Here is a 20,585-nt window from a genome sequence, read left to right as displayed (position 1 = left end):
AGAGGTGAATAGAGGCAAATATTAGAGCTACATCACTGGTGCCAAGAACATCTGGGTATAAAAATAGTAGATGAATCTCCAATCTTTGATCACGTAAAGACCTTACCTGGCATTTGAGTGAATTAATCTTAAAACTCCAGAATATTCTGAATGTTTCTCCTGCCTGGAATCTTCTTCTAACCTTAGTACCATTTAAGGAGGCTTTGCATGGGCTAGTAAAGACGTGCCCTAAGGCCAGAAGAGGGCCCAGAACATTTGCAGTGTATCCAAAGCATTTCAGCTGCCCATTTGTCAGCTGGAAACTCTAGCTAATGAAGTTTTAACCCAAGGTAATTTTCCTGGCAGCAGATTAAAAAAACCTACAATATTCGGGACAACAAAAAAACATCAGGATAACTCTTTCCCTCTGCTCCTTTATCTGCTGAAGATCTCTTGCTATGAAATGGATAGAGGAAAGGTGTACAGCAGTTGGACTGATGGTCGTCAAGCCAAACATCTCTTTCTACTGAGCATGGAAACTGATGTCTGGATACAGAGTGGGCACTTCTTGCCTTCCAGTCTTTCCAAAAGACTCAGCAGAAGAAGTTGGGCAAACACTAGGCCCCTCTTTGCTCCTCAAATGAATCCAAAAAACCCAACAGTCTTCTTCATAAGGAAACAAGCTATTGCTTTCTATGGGCATATATATACACTCACACATGCACACACACAAACACACTTCATACATACATTTATAAGGAAATGTATTGATGCTGAACCCAGGATTACTTGGCAAGGAACAATTTTCACGGTCATAAGCATAAAAACACTAAGTTGCTCAATTATTTCATCATGTAAATCATTAACATTTTATTGTGGATAATATATTGGTAAATGCAAGAAAAAAAATTAAAATTTATGCCCCAAAGTGAATAATTACATTACTATTAGCTCCTCTGTTCCTGTTACACCACTGCAAAAAAGCCATGGAAATTTCAGAGATGGTTCCATTTCTATAACTTGATTGCATCATTGAAGGCAGGGGTGGACATGCCATGCAGAGACCAACTTGCCCTCTTTGGCTCCAGTGTACCCTGAGATCCTGCCACTGGAATTCAACAACGGTGTGGCCAGTTCTTAGCAGCGTCTTTTATTGTGCAGAACAGCCCAAACTAAGAGCACAGATCGGAGTGCGTGCAAAAGCCACCCCCATCAAATTCCCCCAAATTCCCTCCAAATCACAAAAAGCCCAAAACATTCAACACCTCCCCACACCCCTGCAAAAATCACTGTGTCATCAGAAATCTGAAAAGATTTCATTAGACTGATTCTACAGTCTAAGGGACACCTTTGTCCTCACACGTCTTACAAATTTAGACCCACTAAATGGATTCCCCAAATCTGCTGCTGCTTTCAAGTACCTTTATTTCCTTTCATAAATTAAGGTGATAATCCTAACTTGCTTTCGTAAGAACAGCAGCATAGCAACTGAGCAAACCCTGGGTTTCCCAGCTAGGGGAAGATCTCAAGACAAAAAGCTTATGAAACTTGACAGACTTTTTTCAGGAAAAGGCACAAACTCAGAGGATGCAAAAAGCTGTTTTGGAACGGATACAAGTAAATAATACAGTGCTTCAATTCCAGCTGTCATCCAGACATCTCCGATTAGTGCTTCAAATTCGGATGACCTTATGCTCTACTTTTATTTCCGGCATTAAACATTCCTTTATTCCATTTGATAAATGCCAGTTGGGTATGACATAAATGATAACGGCAATGCTGCCTCCATGCAACATTGTGAAAAATAAGCTTAGGCTTGTTAATAACAGGTACACAAACTCTGTTGCTGGAAATTTGTTACCAACATTGTTTTACTGAGATTTGCCAGTTACTGCATTTCTTGTTACAACTGAGGGAACCGTTGCCACTCATGACCTGTGCCAAGATTTCACACAATCATTAGTTTTACAAGTGCCGCAGCATGATTCTGAACATCTAAACGAAGCAAAATTAGACCAGCGGATTGATCCGAGGGCTCCACCCAGTCTCCAGGGTCTGAGAGAAGTGATCGGTGTTATGGATTCTTTCCTTCTGCCTCTGCTCCTGTGGTTTCTTCCTGCAATAAACAGCTCAGCTGCTTCTGTGCGCAAGAGAGGAACAGTTCCAAACTGGACAGGCTACGCTGACGGATCACTTGATCCAGCTATCAGGACAGAAAAAGCATACATTAAGCAAAATGCTGTTAATTCCACAGAAACGCTCCTTTACTTAAGCATACTGCATGCGAATACTTAGGAATTTGATAATGCACAATGCCTAATATAACGTATCACAATTGGCTTAATTACTTCTGGCTCCAAATGTTAAAAGGTAAACCAAAACTGAGGCTGTTTTATTCACCATCTTAGGAAGAAGTAGTTTCCAATAATCTCTGGACCGGTGCTTCTCAACCTCAGCAACCTTAAGATGTGTGGACGTCAAGACCCAGAATTCCCTGTTCCCCATCACCAACACCTGACGCATCACATGGTATCATGCTTCTTAGGTAGAACTGCAAGTTAGTTTAATAAAATACTAGGGAAAAAATGCCTTTTCCGTCTCCTCCTCCTTCGACTTTTTTGTCTTTTTGCTACTGAATCCCCGCAACTGAGGGATCTCAGAACAAATCAAACAGTTTTCTTAGGTAAAATACATTCAATTCCAGGGATTCTTGGAGACGTTTCTCTTTGGGGTCATTAATAATTGTCCATAATAGAAAAACATACAATAAAGATCGTTAATAAAATGACTTTCCTCTCACTGAGCAAAACCACTGAGTTGTTTTGGGACGTTTTCACAGAGTGCCTGGACAACATTTTGGATTCAACGGATTGCTCTGAACCCTTTAATGCGCAGGTATCTTATTTTGCTGGAATATATGAAGGTACCAGGCTGAAACCATCTACGGGACCTTGCGTTTCAGGAGTTCAGTCTAAGTGGGAAGTTTAATTTCCTGGCTGAAACTGGGGGAGGCTCCTGGGCCCACGTCTATAATCCCCAGGTTAGATGCCCTAACCTTTGAGCAGCCTCGGTCATCTTAATCAAAGACAGCTGCAAGGTAGTACTGTCTGTATATATGAGAACAGTGAAAAAGATGGCCATGCCAATTAAAGACCTATTGCTTTCAATGGTAAATTATATTAATCTTAGTAGGAAATCTTGGCTAGAGGACAACAAGGTGCTGAGCCCTGAAAAGGGTGGCATTCCAAAGCTTTATTCAATACCAGATCTCTATTTATAAGTCTGACCTAGCTGTCCTTGGTTGATCTAGAAAGCAACGCAATGCAATGCAAAGCTGACCTAGTTAGCACTTAGATGGGAGTCCCAGAGCTATAGTCTAGACTGGGAAGTCAAAAGGAGGCAATGGCAAGCTAGTGTGATTGTACCAAGAACACTGCATGGATGAGTCCATGTTGTGGGTTGACCTCAGTGAGACTTCGGTTTTTAATAGTAGAGAAATATTATGTCAGTATCGGCTAATGCACTACATGTTGGACTTGTGGACCAGATGTCTGCCCTTGATTCTGTTCCCAGGGAAAGATATGGGAGGAACTAAACAATGTTTCACAGACACTTTAGTCTGAAATTTCTGTATTTAATTTCCTGACTATGCCAGGATCATATAATTCAAGTAAGATATGGCATGGGGAAGGCTAACCAATCTCACACCTGTCTCCATAGAAGGCCAGTAGTCCACTTCTAGTGAAGCTTTCTCTCAAAATTTGAGTGGGGGTGGGCTGTGCCCTGCTCTTTGTTCGCCCAAATGATTAAACGTGGATTTCCCCTTATCCTTGTACACGGCCAGTGCAATTCTTCTTTCACGATCCAAGTTGGGATTGAAGCAATTTGGAAGTTCATTGATGGTTGTCCAACTACCTAATCACCAGCTGAGCAAATTGTGCAGTCTTCCAAACTGATCACAGCGGAATTTCTTCTACACTGTGGTCCTTGTAGTCTAAGACATTAATGAAAATGTTGAAGAATTCCAGACAAATCTTGTGGCCCCTCACCTGATACATCATTCCAGTCTGATGAGCAACTTGTGATGACAGCAAAGAAGAGTTTTACAGCTAGCTGCAAATCTAGTTAAAGACATGACAACTAACCCACGTTTAAGTAGCTTTCTAGTCAAAACCTCAAATGCTATAGTACCTATAGTATTCCCACAATCTACTAAGGAAGTTATCCAATCAAATAAGATAAGGTTAGGCTGTTCAGACTTGTTCTTGACAAATCCATCCTGACTTTTAGTAACCACTGCATTGTTTTTACTTTATGATAATGCTCTGGAATTCATGTCAAAGCAACTTCTTTAAGGTTTCCCAAGTCTTTATTTTTCCCTTTCTTCAAGATAGGGGCAACTACCCTCCTACACTCATCCATTCTCTAGATGTTCTCAAAGAGAAAGGATGGAAGTTCACTCAGGCTAACAACAAATTCCTTCAGTAGCTGGGATGCACTTTACCTAGCCATAGAGGTCACTCAAGATCAGCAGGTATTCTGTCACTTTCCAATTTCTCCTTCTTGGCACAGTGAAATGAGTCACATGTTGAGAACATGATGGAAGTTTTTCAAGTGGTTGCTATCCGAAACAGGGTGTAGACTAGACTAAGGAAGGTGACCTTGATGGAAATATGCAGGAACCATTACCTAGGCACAAGAGTCCAGAAGTACTTGATAACATTCAGAAGTGGTTCAGATAGACACCTCCTTGATCCAATGGAGTAAGAGGAGGAGGAGGAGGTACAACACAATCAGATTTGCAAGTGTCTGTTATTATGGCCAATCTCAATAAAAGTAGGTCTAGCCTTTCCGTGCAGTTGGTTTCCTGGCTGGCTCTGCCTAGTGGGACTGACAGAGGAGGAGGAGGAAAAGAGGGCTACGACACTGTAGAAAGAGCAAGAACTTTGTGCAAAGCTGGAGAGCTGTTCTCCCCTTTGTCCCAGCAAAAAGATGGATTTATTTTATGGGGAGATGGAATGAATGGCAACTAGCACAGAGGCACGCACACACATACAGAATTGGTTTTCTTTCCAGAGTGAAAACAAAGGCAGGTATTTCACAATACGTCCTTTACAAAGAAGGATTATTTGGTTTTCCCAAAGGCATCAAATCAATTTATTTTCCAAGGAAACACAGTTATTTTACAAGGGGATCCCCACAGTGTTTCCTTTGCGTTTCCTGAAAAGGCATTTCTCAAAATATGTTATGCTACTTAAGACGGAAATAAAAGATGTTCCTAAAACTGTTTGAGATACCAATCTTTTATTTCAGTTTATTAGAATTTTGTAAGTTTGCCCAATTTAGTGGTCATTTTATTTACTTCGCCTTTAAAGAAGGAAAAGGAGTGATTTTGCAAATGTCCCTCCCCATGGCGGCCATTTTGTCCTGGTGCCCGTGCCATTTTCTCGCAATTTAAAACATGCCCTTGGGTTCCCAAAGAGTGGTATTTTTCAAATATTCTCCTCTAGGAGGTCTCTGCCAGCTCGACCTGTCTTCTAAACAACTTGTGCTCGTGTCTGGGGTTAGGATGGACTGGACGATCCCAGCAGTATGACCTGGACAGGTCCCGCCACATGGCCTTGTGCTGGTCAGCTGCAGAGAATGACTGCTAGCGACCAGCCAGGCAGCTTTAATGTCTGTGTGCTTTCTAGCACTAATTAGGTCACCGAATAACCTTTCATACTTTGCACTTAACCTTTCACGGCCAAGAGCCAGAAAGCTTCTTAATAGCAGATCAATCATTCACAGATGAATCTAAAAAATCTGTATAACCAAATGCCTTTCATAGATTAGTTGACGCGTAGAAAGGAGCCATCAAAGCAAATGAGCTGTTAGGAATTAGCCACATGCTTCAGGGGAAAGGCAGCGTCTAGTCTTTTTCCATGGGCCTCCACCTATTTGGTTGCAGACTGGGGAGCTGCATGTACAGCATTTTAGTTTTGAGGAAAAAGGTAAGTGCCTTTCTATATGTCAGTAGAAAAGGTAGGTATCTGTGCTTTAATCATTCAGGTACCATCTCAAGGACTCTAGTGGAGGGGGAACTTGCAGCTGTCCTTCTCACTTCCATTGCAGACCTCCAGTTAACGCATGTCCGTATGCTTGTTCTTTAAGTTCTGATACTGCAGGGTCTGCACAGTGCCCTCCTTCTGAATGCTCAGTGAGGGACCGCAGCACCGGTGAGGGAAGGAAATAATATTCATTAACTTCACTGCAGACACAACTTCATTCAGGAAATGTCAGGAAATACTACACAATGATTTGCCCTTTTATCTTGTTTTGCAGGGAAGCATGGGAAATGAAGTGCAAGGTTAACTTCAAGTGTGTAGGGATGGGGGAGAAAGAGAAGATTATTTATTAAATTTATTCGTTAAACAAATGTATATGGCCACTCAACACACGCACGGAATCACACAGGCTGGGCACTGCTACTCAAAGGAGAGTATTTTAAAACCGCTTGGCCGTACTTCCAGGGTGGCCACAGAGTACAGGGCCAGGGCATGCAGCCTTCAGCGAAGGGGAGAGGGTAATTAGACTGGATCATTCACCCAAAGAGCAGCACGTAGCTTTGCCCCCAGTTCACAATTCCCCCACAAGGAACATGATGTGACATGCTGGGAAATGCAGGATCGACGCAGCACTGGGACAATGCTACTGTAACATCATTTATGCCATTCCCCATATTTTTCTGGATATGAAACAAGCAATGCTCACTGCTCTATCGCTGTGTTAGTGATGCACAGCTCTGCCCAATGAGAGGGAGGCGCCAACTCATCCCACACAAGGACTTCCTATAAATCCCTTCTTTAATCTTCTGAGTTGACTTGGTTTTTCAAGCAAGAGCAAGCAGTGGCGTGAAAATGCCCTTAGAATCTCCACGTAAATGTTTCTTTAATCCCATGAAAACCACAAAACAGGCCTGGCTGAACAAGCAGGAAAGTGAGCTCAAGAGCTCTTCATGACCTTGTCTGCACTGTCGCTCTTGGCACTGATTGGCTGGTCATGAGGTCACACTCCAAATGGTTAAGTGACAAACCCTGACTTGTTCAGCTGTATCGGTTGGACCAATCTGTGTTTTGCGGCACTGAATGTTTATAGTGCTTTGATCAGAAGGAATTGATACTGATCTCCAGGAGTGCAGAGAGATTACACAGCTCTTTGCAAGAATTTAAGTTCCCAACGTTTAGCACACCAAGACTCCTATGTGCTAGTTATTTATTGTTTTTATTCTAAAGTATTTGGAGAGTGGGTAAAAGGTAGAACTATGGGAAAGACCTGCAAGAAGACGAGAGAAGATGTTCTCTAAAAGCACTTGAGATGCCACCACACTCTTCAGAGAAACTAAGAAATGGGTCTTTTAGCATGTTCTGGTATCCAGAGTTGAGCTTGAAGGATTACCCTTAACATGGAGAATATGAACTTACTTTCTGAAATAGTCTTTCCCCCTCCAATAAAAATGAACAAATGATAAAGGCATTTTAAAGGGAAATACAGTTGGTTCTCACGTAGCCTTTTTGAAACACTTGGAACACTCAGGCCTCCATTTGCACTGTAACAGCTACTTCAGGACTAGATTTTTAAAAAAACAACTTCGCATTTTTATTGTTCTTTATTGAACTGTTGGGTTGAACTGTAGGGTTCTTGGTGCCATCAATAAACACATAGAGATAAAGTTCATTTACACACCATTTAAAAGAGACAATCAAATGCCAAGCAAGGAAACGAACAGTGTAGAACGCATCTCCTCCAGCAGCCAACACACAGATAAGCAGAAAACCACCAGGGAAGAAACACTACCTAATCAAGGAACCATCAAGAGGAAGCCCCTTCCCCATCAAGACTGGCAGGGCAAGCTACTATATATAAACAGCCAGGAAACCTCACTCTCCTTCACAGTGATGATGCTACCTCGCTGGGTGCTGAAATGTTTCCAGGAAAACAACCAAGCTAGGAGAACATCAAAAACCCAATGATTTACCTTCCCTCCCACCTAAACTGTTACTTAGTTCTATCTGTGGTACAGGCACCACAGTTAAAAGCCGCATCTCCATCACATAGAGATGAACTCACTTTGCAGAGTGCTGCAAAATTCTGCAATTTAGATTTCAAGACCCTGCAGCACTCAGTGCAATTGGGGCAAATTTGGAAATGATCCTGTAGTGGAGTTGTCTACATCGCCATGCAACCATCCCAGGAGCTTGAATGCATCTTGAAGGGCTTAGAATGGGTGGAGAATATTATCCTGTGGAAGTAGCTATGCTATGTGAACTCTCTGCGCTAACAGCCGGTGCCTTCCAATTACAAGACTTAGATAATTGGAGTGTGTAGCTATTTTTTTTAAAACACTGTTGTGGGATTTGCAAAGGAAAGACCCTCCAGATTTACGTAGTTATGGAATTACATTTCTTCCCTCCTGGGTTTGCTGTTATAGCCGTGCCCTTGGGGAGATAAATCTGGAGCCTGACTAGACTCTGTTCAACAGTGCGGTTAAGTGTGGGTCTGCCAAGATGTTAAAACTTTTCAGGTACGTGGCTGCCTGTAAATCCATGTTCTATGCAGAACCAGCCCTCTGCTTAGCCTGTGGACTTAGCCCAGCTCATACTATATCCAGAGAGCAATCCAAAGTCATCTAGAAGCAGGATGAGATTGGGTCTCTTATTTTATTTAGCCAAAGAAAGCCAAGCCGTGGGACATTTGGGGTTTCTGCCATCGAATGTGCTTTGGACTATGCTACAAAAAGGAACATTAGAAGAAAAATACCCTTGGTTGCAATAATCTTGAATTCAGTGAGATTTGCAGGATCTCATCTGGATCTTTAGCACCCAGTAGAACTGGGGAGAAAATCCAAAGGAATAATTCAGGGATATTTATTAACCAAATGCCTATTTTTAAATTATTATAACTGTTATTTTTCTGCAGCTGTGAAAAGTGACAGTTTTTGTTTTGTTTTGAAATCTGGACTGAGTTTCATTCAGTTCTCCAAATCATTATAATAATGTGATAAGTCTCCACTTACATGATGGACCAATGGAAAATTATTTCTCAAAATATATTTTCCTAGGCAGCTCTTTCCACCTATTAACCTACACTAAATTAACAAACCCACTTAAAATCCACTAAATTTCAGAAACGATTCCATTCCCATTTTTTTGCTTAATATAATATTTCTGACTGGCAAGGGTTCCCAGTTAATTCCTTTCTCCTGCCCTCCTGTAACATTTTGCTATGGCTTCCCTTGGCCTCTTCTTGTCTACACAGAGCATCTTTTAATGGTCTGTAGCTCTTTACTTCCATAACGATAGCTGCGTGGCCAGAATCCGGGTGAACATGCATGGCAAATAATGACTGGAGCAGCCCTAAGAACAACGGGGGGAAAGCCAGCCATCCCAAGGGTGGATCTGAGGAACTCTTGATAAAGGCCACAGGAGAGGGAAACTGGTTCAGAAGTGAAGCCCCAAAGGATGGGCACAACCCCAAATAGCTGATGAGCAGGAACCTGCAGGACCTTTTGTGGCAGAAGCCTCCCCAGGGTTAGGGTTTGAGTGCTAATGCTGCTACCACGTATAAAGAAAAGCGTTAACACAGCACTGTTTAGAAAACCCAGTTCTTTTGACAAGGGATTGCAATGGGCTTAAGAGCAAAGCATTTAAAATTCAGGGAGTACTTTGAGGGGGTTGTGATTCCAGAATGCTATTTTGGAGCGTGTCGGGTCGCAACTGCAGCGCCTGTCTACAACTCTGTCCCCTGGATTTGAATTGAATTGGAAGCCCCCCCCCCCCGCGCCCCCCAAGGCCCTGGGAGTGCCTACTTGGATTTCTATTGATGAATTTAAGGATAGGCACCAGGCATCTGTGTATATGTGTTAAAAAGTCAAGATGGTGGCCATGCATATATGAAGCCCATGATGCATGTAAAAAAGTGGCATGGCTTCCCTGTCACAGGTGCGACTGCCATGTTGACTTTTTTGACACCTCCGCCTCCCCACGGATGCCCTAGATGGGCACCTGTCTAAGAACAGAACTGCTGAATTACATGTGACCTGTTTAGGGGGCTCACCTGTCCTGATCTTAATAGATGCTGGAAGGGGCTTGACAAGCAACTGAATGCCTACGCACACACATGCATGCGCGCGCACAGACACACACACACAAACTACCAGTGCTTCTACTTAAAGGAAATTCTGCAAAAGGATCCCTGACTTATCCCTGATTAGGCTAACAGGAGGGGGAAAACCAGGGGCAAAAATGTACAAATATGCTTTTGAAGTGTGTTCTCTTATTTGGTGAATGTTATTCAATTGTTGTTTTTTTAAAAATCACATTCTCCCATGAACATGATAAGACTGGGCTCATGAGGAGCAGCACTGAATATAGTAACTTTGCTTACAGTTGACACAAAGCTTGGCCCAGGGATGAAACTAAAATCTAGAGGCATGCTAAATAAATAAATAAGGAGGCCAAATGATCAGGGCGCGCATGGACTAAAAACAAAAATAAACAGAATTTTTTTTAGAAAGCTTTTGAAAGTTTTTTTTTAAAAAAACACTAAAGACCATAAGATACTCTCTACTTTTGTTAGGAGTTCTTCAGTTATATCAAGACAGAATCAGTGTTCATTCCAACTAATTTTGTTGCAAGGAAATAGATGGCCTTTTATTACAGGAAGTTGGTTGTCACAGGGAACAGGGAAAACATTTCCTTTCTGCCATTGCTCCTGAACGCTGAAAGCCTGCTTATGAAGGCTTCACCATTTAGAGCAGTGTTTCTCAACCTTGGTGACTTGAAGCTGTGCGGACTTCAACTTGAAGTCCACACGGCTTCAAGCTGCCAAGGCTGAGAAACACTGCTTTAGAGTGTTTTATTTGGTTTAATTAGTTTGTTCAGAAGATCATTCATGCTCTTCTGCCACTGGTCCATTTTAATGTTTGGTTGGCCAGCTTATCCCCTTTTTGATGTGCAAAACACTAGAAGGAAATTACCATGAACACTCAAGAAACATTTCATGCTAATTTGTAACGCACATCTTTATTCCTGGGGCAGATGCCCAAATTTCTGATCTATTTACTCACTCAAGTCAGCTGTCCTAAAAGGAAGGAGATGAATTACTCATAAAATGTACCCAGTCCATTCCAAGTGGCCTGGGGTTGATGAAAGGTTGATGGATGGAGATATTGCTGGGGAATGGTAGAGATACTGGCCATCTGGGGCTGGCACTCGCTTGGTGGCCAGCAGATGTCTTTGGACAGTTATAAGGAATGCCCATGGCTAGGAGTATCCATTCCCTGCAGGGGCCAGGCTCAACCCTTGAGACACGTTCCCACTCTTTCCTTTAGGGTTGCCATTACTATTATTTGTATCTTTGGCCCAAAGAGACAATGTGTGGAGCAGCTGTGGAAAGGCAAACCCCAGAATATATAAATTAGTCCAATAAATGTTGTGAGTCTAATTATTTGCAGACCTCAGTCAGAGATTACTTTGAACATTTCCAGCATTCTTTGATTTAATGGGTTTTGATGGTTTACCTGTTTGGAAATGATCCCTAGATTCTGATGTGCAGGGAGGGGAGACTATAGAGCATTATCTGAACAAATCATTGTTTTGTAATCACTTATGAGAACAATGAATTTTCACTGATGTGATTTAGGGATGATCTGCAAACTCTTTTCCCACTTTCCTGTGGCTTTTCCCAATGAGCCAATGTATTTCAGGAGCCATCCTATGTCATCAAGCCTTCCTCTAAATCCATTCTATTGCTGTATTCTGATCCGAAATTTAGTATGTGAGTTGCCCTAATTGCTGGTTGCGTTAACTACTTTCCTAATGTTCTCCATTTATTATTTGTTGATGTGATTTTATTCTGGAGGCCACACTGGGAAGCCTTTTGCCCTTAAAGGTATATTAAAGGTAGAGATGGATGAGTATTTATGCCACCTAGATAAACTGATGAGCCAGTACATGAAATCAGGCTGCAACATAACATGATTTGTCTGCATAGCCATGTGCTAATGAAAAGCATGCTGAGTCAAAAAAGAATTCTTAGCAAACAACAGAGAGGAACGAGAAATCTGTTGACATGAAATATTGGAACAGCCAGCAAGCAATAACCTGAAGCTTGATTAATGACTAATAATAATAATAATAATAATAATAATAATTGAGAAACTGCTTTGAAATGGAAAAGCTTTAATACGAACTGATAGGAAAAGATCAGGATTTGCATGACATTTAGAGCTGCTTTATTTTATTCTGACTTCTTACAAGGAGGAAGCCAAATGAAAATATCATATTGTTAGGAAGCCTCTTGCCAAAAAAGCATTATTTCTGTTTGAATGATGTTTTCAACTGAAAGAGGGAGGAGAAAGAAAGGGCTGTTTGTGCCCACAAAACTGATGGTCCAGAGAAGAACATGGCTGTCAGGCAGGGCCAGATGGGAGGCAACGCCCTTTCTGTGGAGGAGAGGAAGGAAAAGACAACAGAAGCAGAAGGACTCGCTGTCCCGCAAGACACAAGCCCTCGCTGGCATTGCCAACCCAGAAGAAATTGGGGGGGCTGGTTTCTCAGCCAGGCATTCCTTCCCCAGCAGCAAAGATGGCACAAAGGAAGGGTGCCAATGAGACTGGGTTGAACGGGACAGGGAACAGGGGTGGGGGGCAGGCCTGCAAGTAGGGTCTGTGTCACCCAGGGCAAACATGGATTCTGCGCCCATTTTGGTGCCCCCCTAGCACTCATTTTGGTGCCCCTCAGTGCGGCACCTGGGGCACATGCCCTGCTTGCTCCCCCCAGTTGCAGCCCTGGGGGGGGGGGCAACATTAGCTTGGCTCTATCACCCTCCTCCTGCAGGCAAGACCAAGGTCACCTCAGAAGGGTCAGGGCCTCACAGCCGTGTCCCCATCAAGGCAGGAAGTGGATCTGCACTTCTGGACACCTTCCCACCTTACGTGAATGTAATTTATTCGGTTTTGCTTCTTTAGGAAACCGAAATCCCTCCTTTAATGGCTCTGGGAAGCTTACAAGTTGTAGTAAAAATAGAACATATAAAACAAATAATCTAGAACAGTAGCGTTCAAAGGTTGGGGAAAATAAATGTTGGGGGCCTCCTGTCAAAGTGTAATAACAAGGAGACATTTCTTCCATTGTATGGATTGCGTTATGGAGCCAGTCAAATTAGTTGACAAATGTGTCAATTAGAAGAGAAGATATCTAGCTCAGGGCTCAGAGAGCACCAAGGACTCCACAAATTTACCCGTGATGGGATTTTAAAAACGACACCATTAATAACATTAATTTCTGCCCCCGGAGGTGAGACAGGTCCGCTCACTCCTGGACTTCTGGAGGAACCTAAAAACCTGGTTCTGCCGCCTCGCTTGGGGTGGGAGGAGCACCAGTTCATCTTGGGGGGGGCTAGTGTCATAGATCTCTCCCCAACAAACAAGATCTGCGCTGCTTGGATTTTATATTTTCTACCTATTTTATTTTTACTGATCCATTTATATTGTAATTTATATGTTTTAATTGTGATATTATTGTAAACCGCCCAGAGTCCCCTTTTCGGGAGAGATGGGCGGTGATAGAAATTTGAAAAATAAACAAACAAACAAACATAAGGGTGGGGTGAATTGGTTTGCAGTAGACACCCTTGGAATCTAAGTTCCGGATCTCCGTATGACGTGAAGAAGGCCGTTTTGTTTTCTCAGCCATGATTTGTGGCTTAGCATGCTGCAGGCAATCGTGGTTTATTTAATAAACCAGAGCTTAGCAAAAGCCCTGCTGGGGAGCTACTCAATCCAGGTGGAAGGCTGTGATTGCAGTTGGCCCAACTGCTCCTGAAAGGCCTTTGCCGCTGGTGGACCACCTTTCTGCCCACAGAGCAAACGGGCCCCCGGCTTTCAAGGGGAAGGGTGATGGAGCAACTCTCCCCTCCAGCAATCTTCGCTGTGCGGGGAGGCAGCCAGGGATGTGAGTGCCCAACGCTTCTTCTGAAGCGCAACAAGCAGGCAGAGGGTTAAGAAGAAACGTGTTTGAAGCACAGGCCAGGACTTCGGCCAGGCCAAAGAACACAAGTCACAGAGCCAAAAGGCATAAACAAAAGCAAAGTCAGGTATAAACCAAGTCAGAGTCCGCAAAACTTGTCCAAAGAGTTTTCGGCAGCTATTTGGGGAGGCATAACAAATGGATGTTATTTCCAGCAATGGGCTACTTCCAAATGGCAAGTTATATAACCCAGACGCCAATCCCCATTCCAGTCCAGCTGCCTTGCGTTTCCTTGGCTCAAAACACTGGTCTACTCCAGGGCAACAAGAACCCCAAAGAGACATTTCTTGCAACACCCCCTTTCTCTACTGACAAGTCTTTGGATTCTTGACCTGACCTCACCAGCACACCTGCAGGCATGGAGGGACTTCCGCAGGTCCTGGTTTCCCCCGTTTGCCCCGCTGGGCTTGGCTCCTGGCTACCAGACGTGTCATGAGTACTGATGGCGAGCAGGAGGGGGCCTCTATCCAGGCGGGAAAACGCATGCGCAGTACTGAGGAATTAAGCAGCCATTCAAAGAGACACAGATCAGACCCGCCTTGACTTTTGGGGTTTATCTGTCTGGGTTTTCCCCACGCTTCTTCAGTTTGTTACGATTTTCTGTCTAATGTAGCAGTAATAAAGCACTAGAGACCTATTCCTCATCTCAGCGTGGTTCCTGGCTGTTAGGACAAGAAGCTCCAAGGCCTCTCAGAAGTTCTTCTCCTTGGGGACTAGGGGGGAAATCAGTGTGAGACCAGCGATCTTTGTGTTAGGAAAATACAGGTCTGTATTAGGCAGGTCTGAGGCTTTTGTCAGACCAAGTTCAAGCAATCTTGGTGTTATCACTGTAGCATGGCAACGTTTTCCTACCTAACTCTACTAGTTTTGCCAGCTTTTTCTAAAGTCTCTATTGATGAATATAATATTGTAACATTAGATTGGTAGCTGAATGCAAGATGGCGTTGTGCATGTATTTATTCTCTGCGAGAATGCCTGATTCCCGGAACTCAGCCTGGATTGCAGATCTTATCAGTCATCATCTGTTCCAGAAAAACATGGGAATGATTTTTTTTTTAATTGGGTGGTTATTATTAGACAATTTTCCCCTTTGAGAAAGTGGGTCAATGAAACCAGTAAAAGACATCTGCTTTGAAGGATGGCAGGCAGAGACTAGGCTTGGCCCCAGGGCATCCACAAGCGATGCCAAGTGACCTCATGTGTAATTTGCATACTGAGATCATAATGTGTATGGCATCATTGTGGCTTCCAAAGATGCCCAGCCTCCATATGCTCTGAAGCACTTCATTGCACAACCCTTGTAGTCACTGATTCCCACTGTAGATAATTTTCTATGGAACTTACATGATTACCTTCAACAAACCCCTTTTCATCCTATTTCTCCAAAACATCCTATTTAGCGGCAAATTTCCTTTTATTTTTTAATGCCACTTTTCCTCAAATACGACATATTTTCATATAATGTTCCCAATATATACTTTAGCAATCTTAGCAGGTCATGCATTTCAAAGTAAAAATGTAGTTTATCCTTTAATTAGGATCCCTACTGACTTCTGGTTTTCCTTTGGACTTCATTCAAAAATCTGGTTTTGACTTCTACAGCCCTAAATAGCTTGGGACCAGAGTACGCAAAGGACAGTGTTCTCTGTGTGATGCAACATTGGCAATCCAATGCAGGATTCCCCTGGCTTTCCAAATCAGGTAGGAGAGGGCTGTTGAGGTTTTGGAACCCCATAATTAAAACCTCTGGGGGGGTTCTAAGGAAGATGGCTTCTAGGTTCTTACAGCTGTGTTATTTATTTTATTTTATTTTACATATTTTGACTTAGTTATCAATCGTGGTAGAATGAATCTATTAGCTAAGTGTCAAGAAATGTGCTGGGTGCTACCATGGATAGGACCCTCATATCAGATGTTACCACATGTACCTATAGCGGAGAAAACGTCTACCAAGAGACTCTGCAATCACCATGTGTGTGAAAAACATAAGCTATTTTATATTTCTGCTATCCAAATGAGCCCAGTTTTCATGCTTTCAAATAAGTGTGTAAAACCACCAAAATGCTAAAAAGCGTTCATTTTAATACTGGATATGTTCAGTTCTTACCCCATGTATATGGGAGTTCTACATCTCTTTCCATTCGTTGCAAACACTATCCCCTTTGTAGAATAATGTTGGCATTTCTCAATATTGTCATACTTGGCGATCTTAGAAAGGTCTTAGAAATATTTTTAGCTGCTTGCCATATGCCAACAAAAGATGCAATTAGTTCCTTTAATGACCACACAAAAACATTATTAATAAGATCATCTAGTTGCTATGAACATGTCGCAAGCAAAACAATGACTAGAGTCATAACTTCAGTGAAAGAAATTTGCAGGAGGAAAATGTTGACTCCGCCTGTACCCAAGAACTTTGCGTGTTCTGCACCACATTGGTAAGAAGTCCCCCCTCATCCGCTGGGAGACATTTTTTATAGGTTGCAGGTGGCTACAGGGGGTGGGAGAGAATGGGAATCTCTTTCCATGAAGGCGCTTAATTGATCCAAGGCTAAATCAAAATCAATGTGTCTTATTTAGCTACAAAGTGAGCAGCTATTATTCCAGAATATAACGCCTGTATTTTGCAACACCCTTGCTTAATTTTCTTAACCAAATGGAAACTTCATATTTTTCTGGTGGTGGAATGGAGTCCTTTCCATTAAGAAATGGGGCATGCTGGTGTTTTAAACCCATTCATAGGACATTTGTATCATCCTGCATTTTCTGGAAGACCAACAACATGATTCTGCTGTAAATCACTGGAGAGATAACCTGATGTTCCAGCAGCTTGTGTGCATCACTGAAACAGGAGATGGCTGATGCAGCTCTGTGTCTCACCAAACTTCCATTCTAGTGGTACACACCATAGTTGTTTCTTGTTCTCTTTGGTGTTAGCAAGTATGTCATTCAGAGATGAAGCTGTCAAAAGAGATCTCGGATCTCTGACACAATGGGCCAACTCTGCTCTGAAAAGGGAAGTAAGATCCTGAAAAAGTCACTGATGGACTAGGGATCAACTAGCTCCCTCCCTCCCTCTAAGATAGCTTTGTATATAGCAGAGAGAAGAACTGCATGCACTTCACCACAAAATATCTCAACAAACAAACAAACAAATAAATGGGGAACTCTTCTCAACATCTCCTTTTATAATGGATAACAACCAAAAACTAAAAAGGGAATGAATATATTTCCTGGAACAAAATAACTTCCTTTACCATTTCTGCAAAATGATTTTTAAAAAGGCATTATTAATGGCTGCCCAACAACAAAATATTTCCTTAACGCTGAAGGCTTGGCAACAGCCAAGCCTGAACATTTTCCAGAAATTCTGTGAAATATTTGTTAGTTTGGCGCTAACCAGCATAGAAGAACTTCAATTTTACACATAATTCTTAGTGATTGTAGAGAGTATATATAGCCCAGAGTCGGACCTTTCTGAGCTTGGTTTTTCAGTAGTAGGCATTTCCTTACCTGCCTAAGTAATCTTCGGCGCTATGACCTCCAAGACGTTTTAATATTCATTTCATTAATGCTATGTTCAGTGTCTACACGCACATACAAACACATGCATATCCATCATACTATTTCCTTTTGGGCAGCAATGTTGTACAGAGTGCAGAAAAAGAATATGAAATAGTATGCCAAAAAAGATTAGAGGCATGAGATAAAAAAGGGAAGAGGAAATATAATTAATTCTTATTTACACCAACACTTCTCCATACCTTTCTGTCCTTTGCAAACCATCCTTGTTCCTATCATGTTCATATAATGCTTCATACAACGCCTTTTGGTTCTTTCAACTTCTAATCTCTCTTTTTGAAGATCTCTTCAATTCTATTGTTTTTCCTCCTTCCTCTCAACCCATCCTCTTTCCTTCCTTCCTTCCTTCCTTCCTTCCTTCCTTCCTTCCTTCCTTCCTTCCTTCCTTCCTTCCTTCCTTCCTTCCTTCCTTCCTTCTCTCTCCATCCATCCATCCATCCATCCATCCATCCATCCATCCATCCACATTCTTTCCCATTTACTCCTATTACATTCCTAGTCACAATCTGATCACGGGATGGTGATCACAAGATGAATATTTATTTAATTATTGCATTTTTATATCAGCAATTCCCACCTCCATCACTCACTGTGGGGTTGTCAGCTGAAGTGTTCATGTGACAGTTCTTACTAACATGGAGAAGATGGAGACCAGCCTTAATTGTACTGTACCACATGAAGTATTCCCTGCTGATGGTGAGGAGAGTAATGGCCAGTTTTGGCACATTTTTGCCAGTATGCTACAGTTTTGCCCCACACACTCTCCTGCTATTCCATGCAAGCCAGGCTCTCTAACCCAGAGACACTTTGCAAGTCAAAATACAGTTTCTTGCATCCTGCCAACTGCAGTGTAATGACAAGATCAGGATATCAGATATACATTTGAGTTGAGACCCAGTGCAAAGTTAGCTAAATGCTACATCTGGTACCCCGATACTTCATTTTATCAAGAGTCGGCAATCTCTGGGCCACAAGCAGACCTGGTGTCCCCTTTGGGGACCACTGGAACTACCTCTGGTCACAGCTGCTAAAAAACGAGGGCACCATTTTGAAGTGAGGAACACTTCACCATGTATATTTTAGGTATGCCCTAAACTAGTCATAACACCAGTTAAAAATAAAGACTGCCACTTCCCAAGTTCCCTAAAACAATCTCCCATGCTCATGTGCAAACGGTTTCACATACTTGGGTCTCCACCCAGCCCAAAATGGCTCCCCTTGCATTCTATTAATATTTGCAGACTGCTTCATGAAACTGACCCGTATTTGTGTAATGCATTTCCTGTAATAACCATTCAAAATTATGATAATCACCAAAAAGGAAAGAGGAGAAGTCAATCCAATTGATTTTGCTGGTTGAGAATTACAGAACTTGAAGCTCAAGTTGGGAAACTAGGTTAGCCTGCCCCTCCTATTTTAAGCAGCTGTTTCCATCCAAACCACTTAAGTTTAAAAGCATCATTTAGGATCAGATGAACAACACAGTATCTTGACCAGAAGATGAATGTATTCCAAAGAAAATATGGAAGCAGCTATCTGGTTTATAGGACTGCAAAGATCATTTAATGAGACATTTCATGCTATTGTAATAAATGCTGAGATTGTGACTCCTTGGTTAGGTGTTCACTAATGTTCTTTATCAACTTGAAAAGACAATACACAGACATATAAGCAAGAAGTTGAATGCAAGCGTGCAGGATACAAGCTTTGTTTCTGTTGGAAATGCCAGGTGACTTTTGTCCTTGATGAAACTTGACATTTATGCTAGCACAGTATGTCGTATCTATGCAAGCCATCACTTTTACTTAATTTCTGATCAACATGTGGCAGATATTCACAGGATGCCTTTCAATGCTCGAACACCTACCCAACCAAGCCACTCAGCAATTTTAAGCAAAGCTTAAGCTAACTCTTCAAATAATTTCTCTCTAGCTCCAACACTGGGCCTCTGTTGCCTAAAGGTGACACTTACCCTTTTCTGCTCCTTGATGTATCCCATCAGTTCTTCCCGTGTTTGCTTTACGGCTTCTTCTACAGCTTTCTCACTTTTCCTTTGTTCTTCTAGGATTGCTGCTTTTACCATTTCCTAATATTTCAATATATATATATATATATTTTAAAAAAGAATAGTTAGGATGACAGTGTACTTATTTTGCTTCAAATTTTTCAGCACCACTCAGGCTATATACATTTTTTCCTCCCCATGAATACCTACTTCAGCACAGGGCTACTTCAGACTGTAATGTTTAGAACCAATCTATGCCTTCCTCCTTCGGTGCCCTCAATCTAGAACATTAAAAATATTTTTTAAAACTGATTGTTCCTTAAAAATGTTAAATCCAACAAACTCTTACTGGAAGTAACATGGGAAAAGATCTTTAAAAGGGAAAAAAGCCCTCCACCTTTTTATAAATAGGGTATTCTGCAAACAGAAGCATTCACAGAGGGGACAAATGATGTTGGGAAGGTCATTGGGGTGATGATGTATGGGACACCATCATGGCTTGCAAGGAGACCCATGCATGAAACTGCTCCTACTGAGGACTTGGGACATCAGAGGTGGGTGTTCTGAGACCTACTTGCATCCTTCATGCCTTTGAGAGCCTTAATGAAGCCACTGCCATTGCAAGGAGAGAGACTAACAGGAGAATAAGATATGTAGAAGTTTGGAGATCAGTCTGCAGAGCATAAATGGAATTGTCTTTAAGAATCATGTATGCAAGGAGAGTACCCCCTTTAAAGAAAAATCATGGACAGGACACCACCACCCAGAAGACTGAAAAAAGAAAATGCAGTTGTGGTGAACCCTCATGCAAGACCTCTCAGTGTTTGTACAGCTACTGAGTGTATCCTAATTCCAGTAATCACTGGGATTTCTTGACCATTATTAAAGAATCTTTATTCCCTGATCATGCACATCATTGATTATTTCTTAAATGCAGTGTAAGCATTTTG

The 20,585-nt window shown here is 42.1% G+C and overlaps 1 protein-coding gene across 2 annotated transcripts in view; it reads right to left on the bottom strand.

The window, feature by feature from the left end:
• Positions 1-827: 827 nt before the first annotated feature.
• CCDC91 (coiled-coil domain containing 91) overlaps positions 828-20,585 on the bottom strand; it is a 97,432-nt gene continuing 77,674 nt past the window's right edge. For both annotated transcript variants that reach the window (XM_063308359.1, XM_063308358.1), the window contains 2 exons: positions 19,603-19,716; positions 828-2,182 (listed from right to left, as the gene is read on the bottom strand). In XM_063308359.1, coding sequence (XP_063164429.1) covers positions 2,054-2,182; positions 19,603-19,716 — 243 coding nt within the window. In that variant the 3' untranslated portion in view covers positions 828-2,053. The remainder of the gene's footprint in view (positions 2,183-19,602; positions 19,717-20,585) is intronic.

This window comes from Candoia aspera, chromosome 7 (assembly GCF_035149785.1).
Source record: "Candoia aspera isolate rCanAsp1 chromosome 7, rCanAsp1.hap2, whole genome shotgun sequence".
In the NCBI taxonomy this organism is placed as follows: Eukaryota; Metazoa; Chordata; class Lepidosauria; order Squamata; family Boidae; genus Candoia; species Candoia aspera.
Note: the sequence above shows the minus strand (reverse complement) of the source record. Positions and strands in the feature narration are given on the sequence as shown.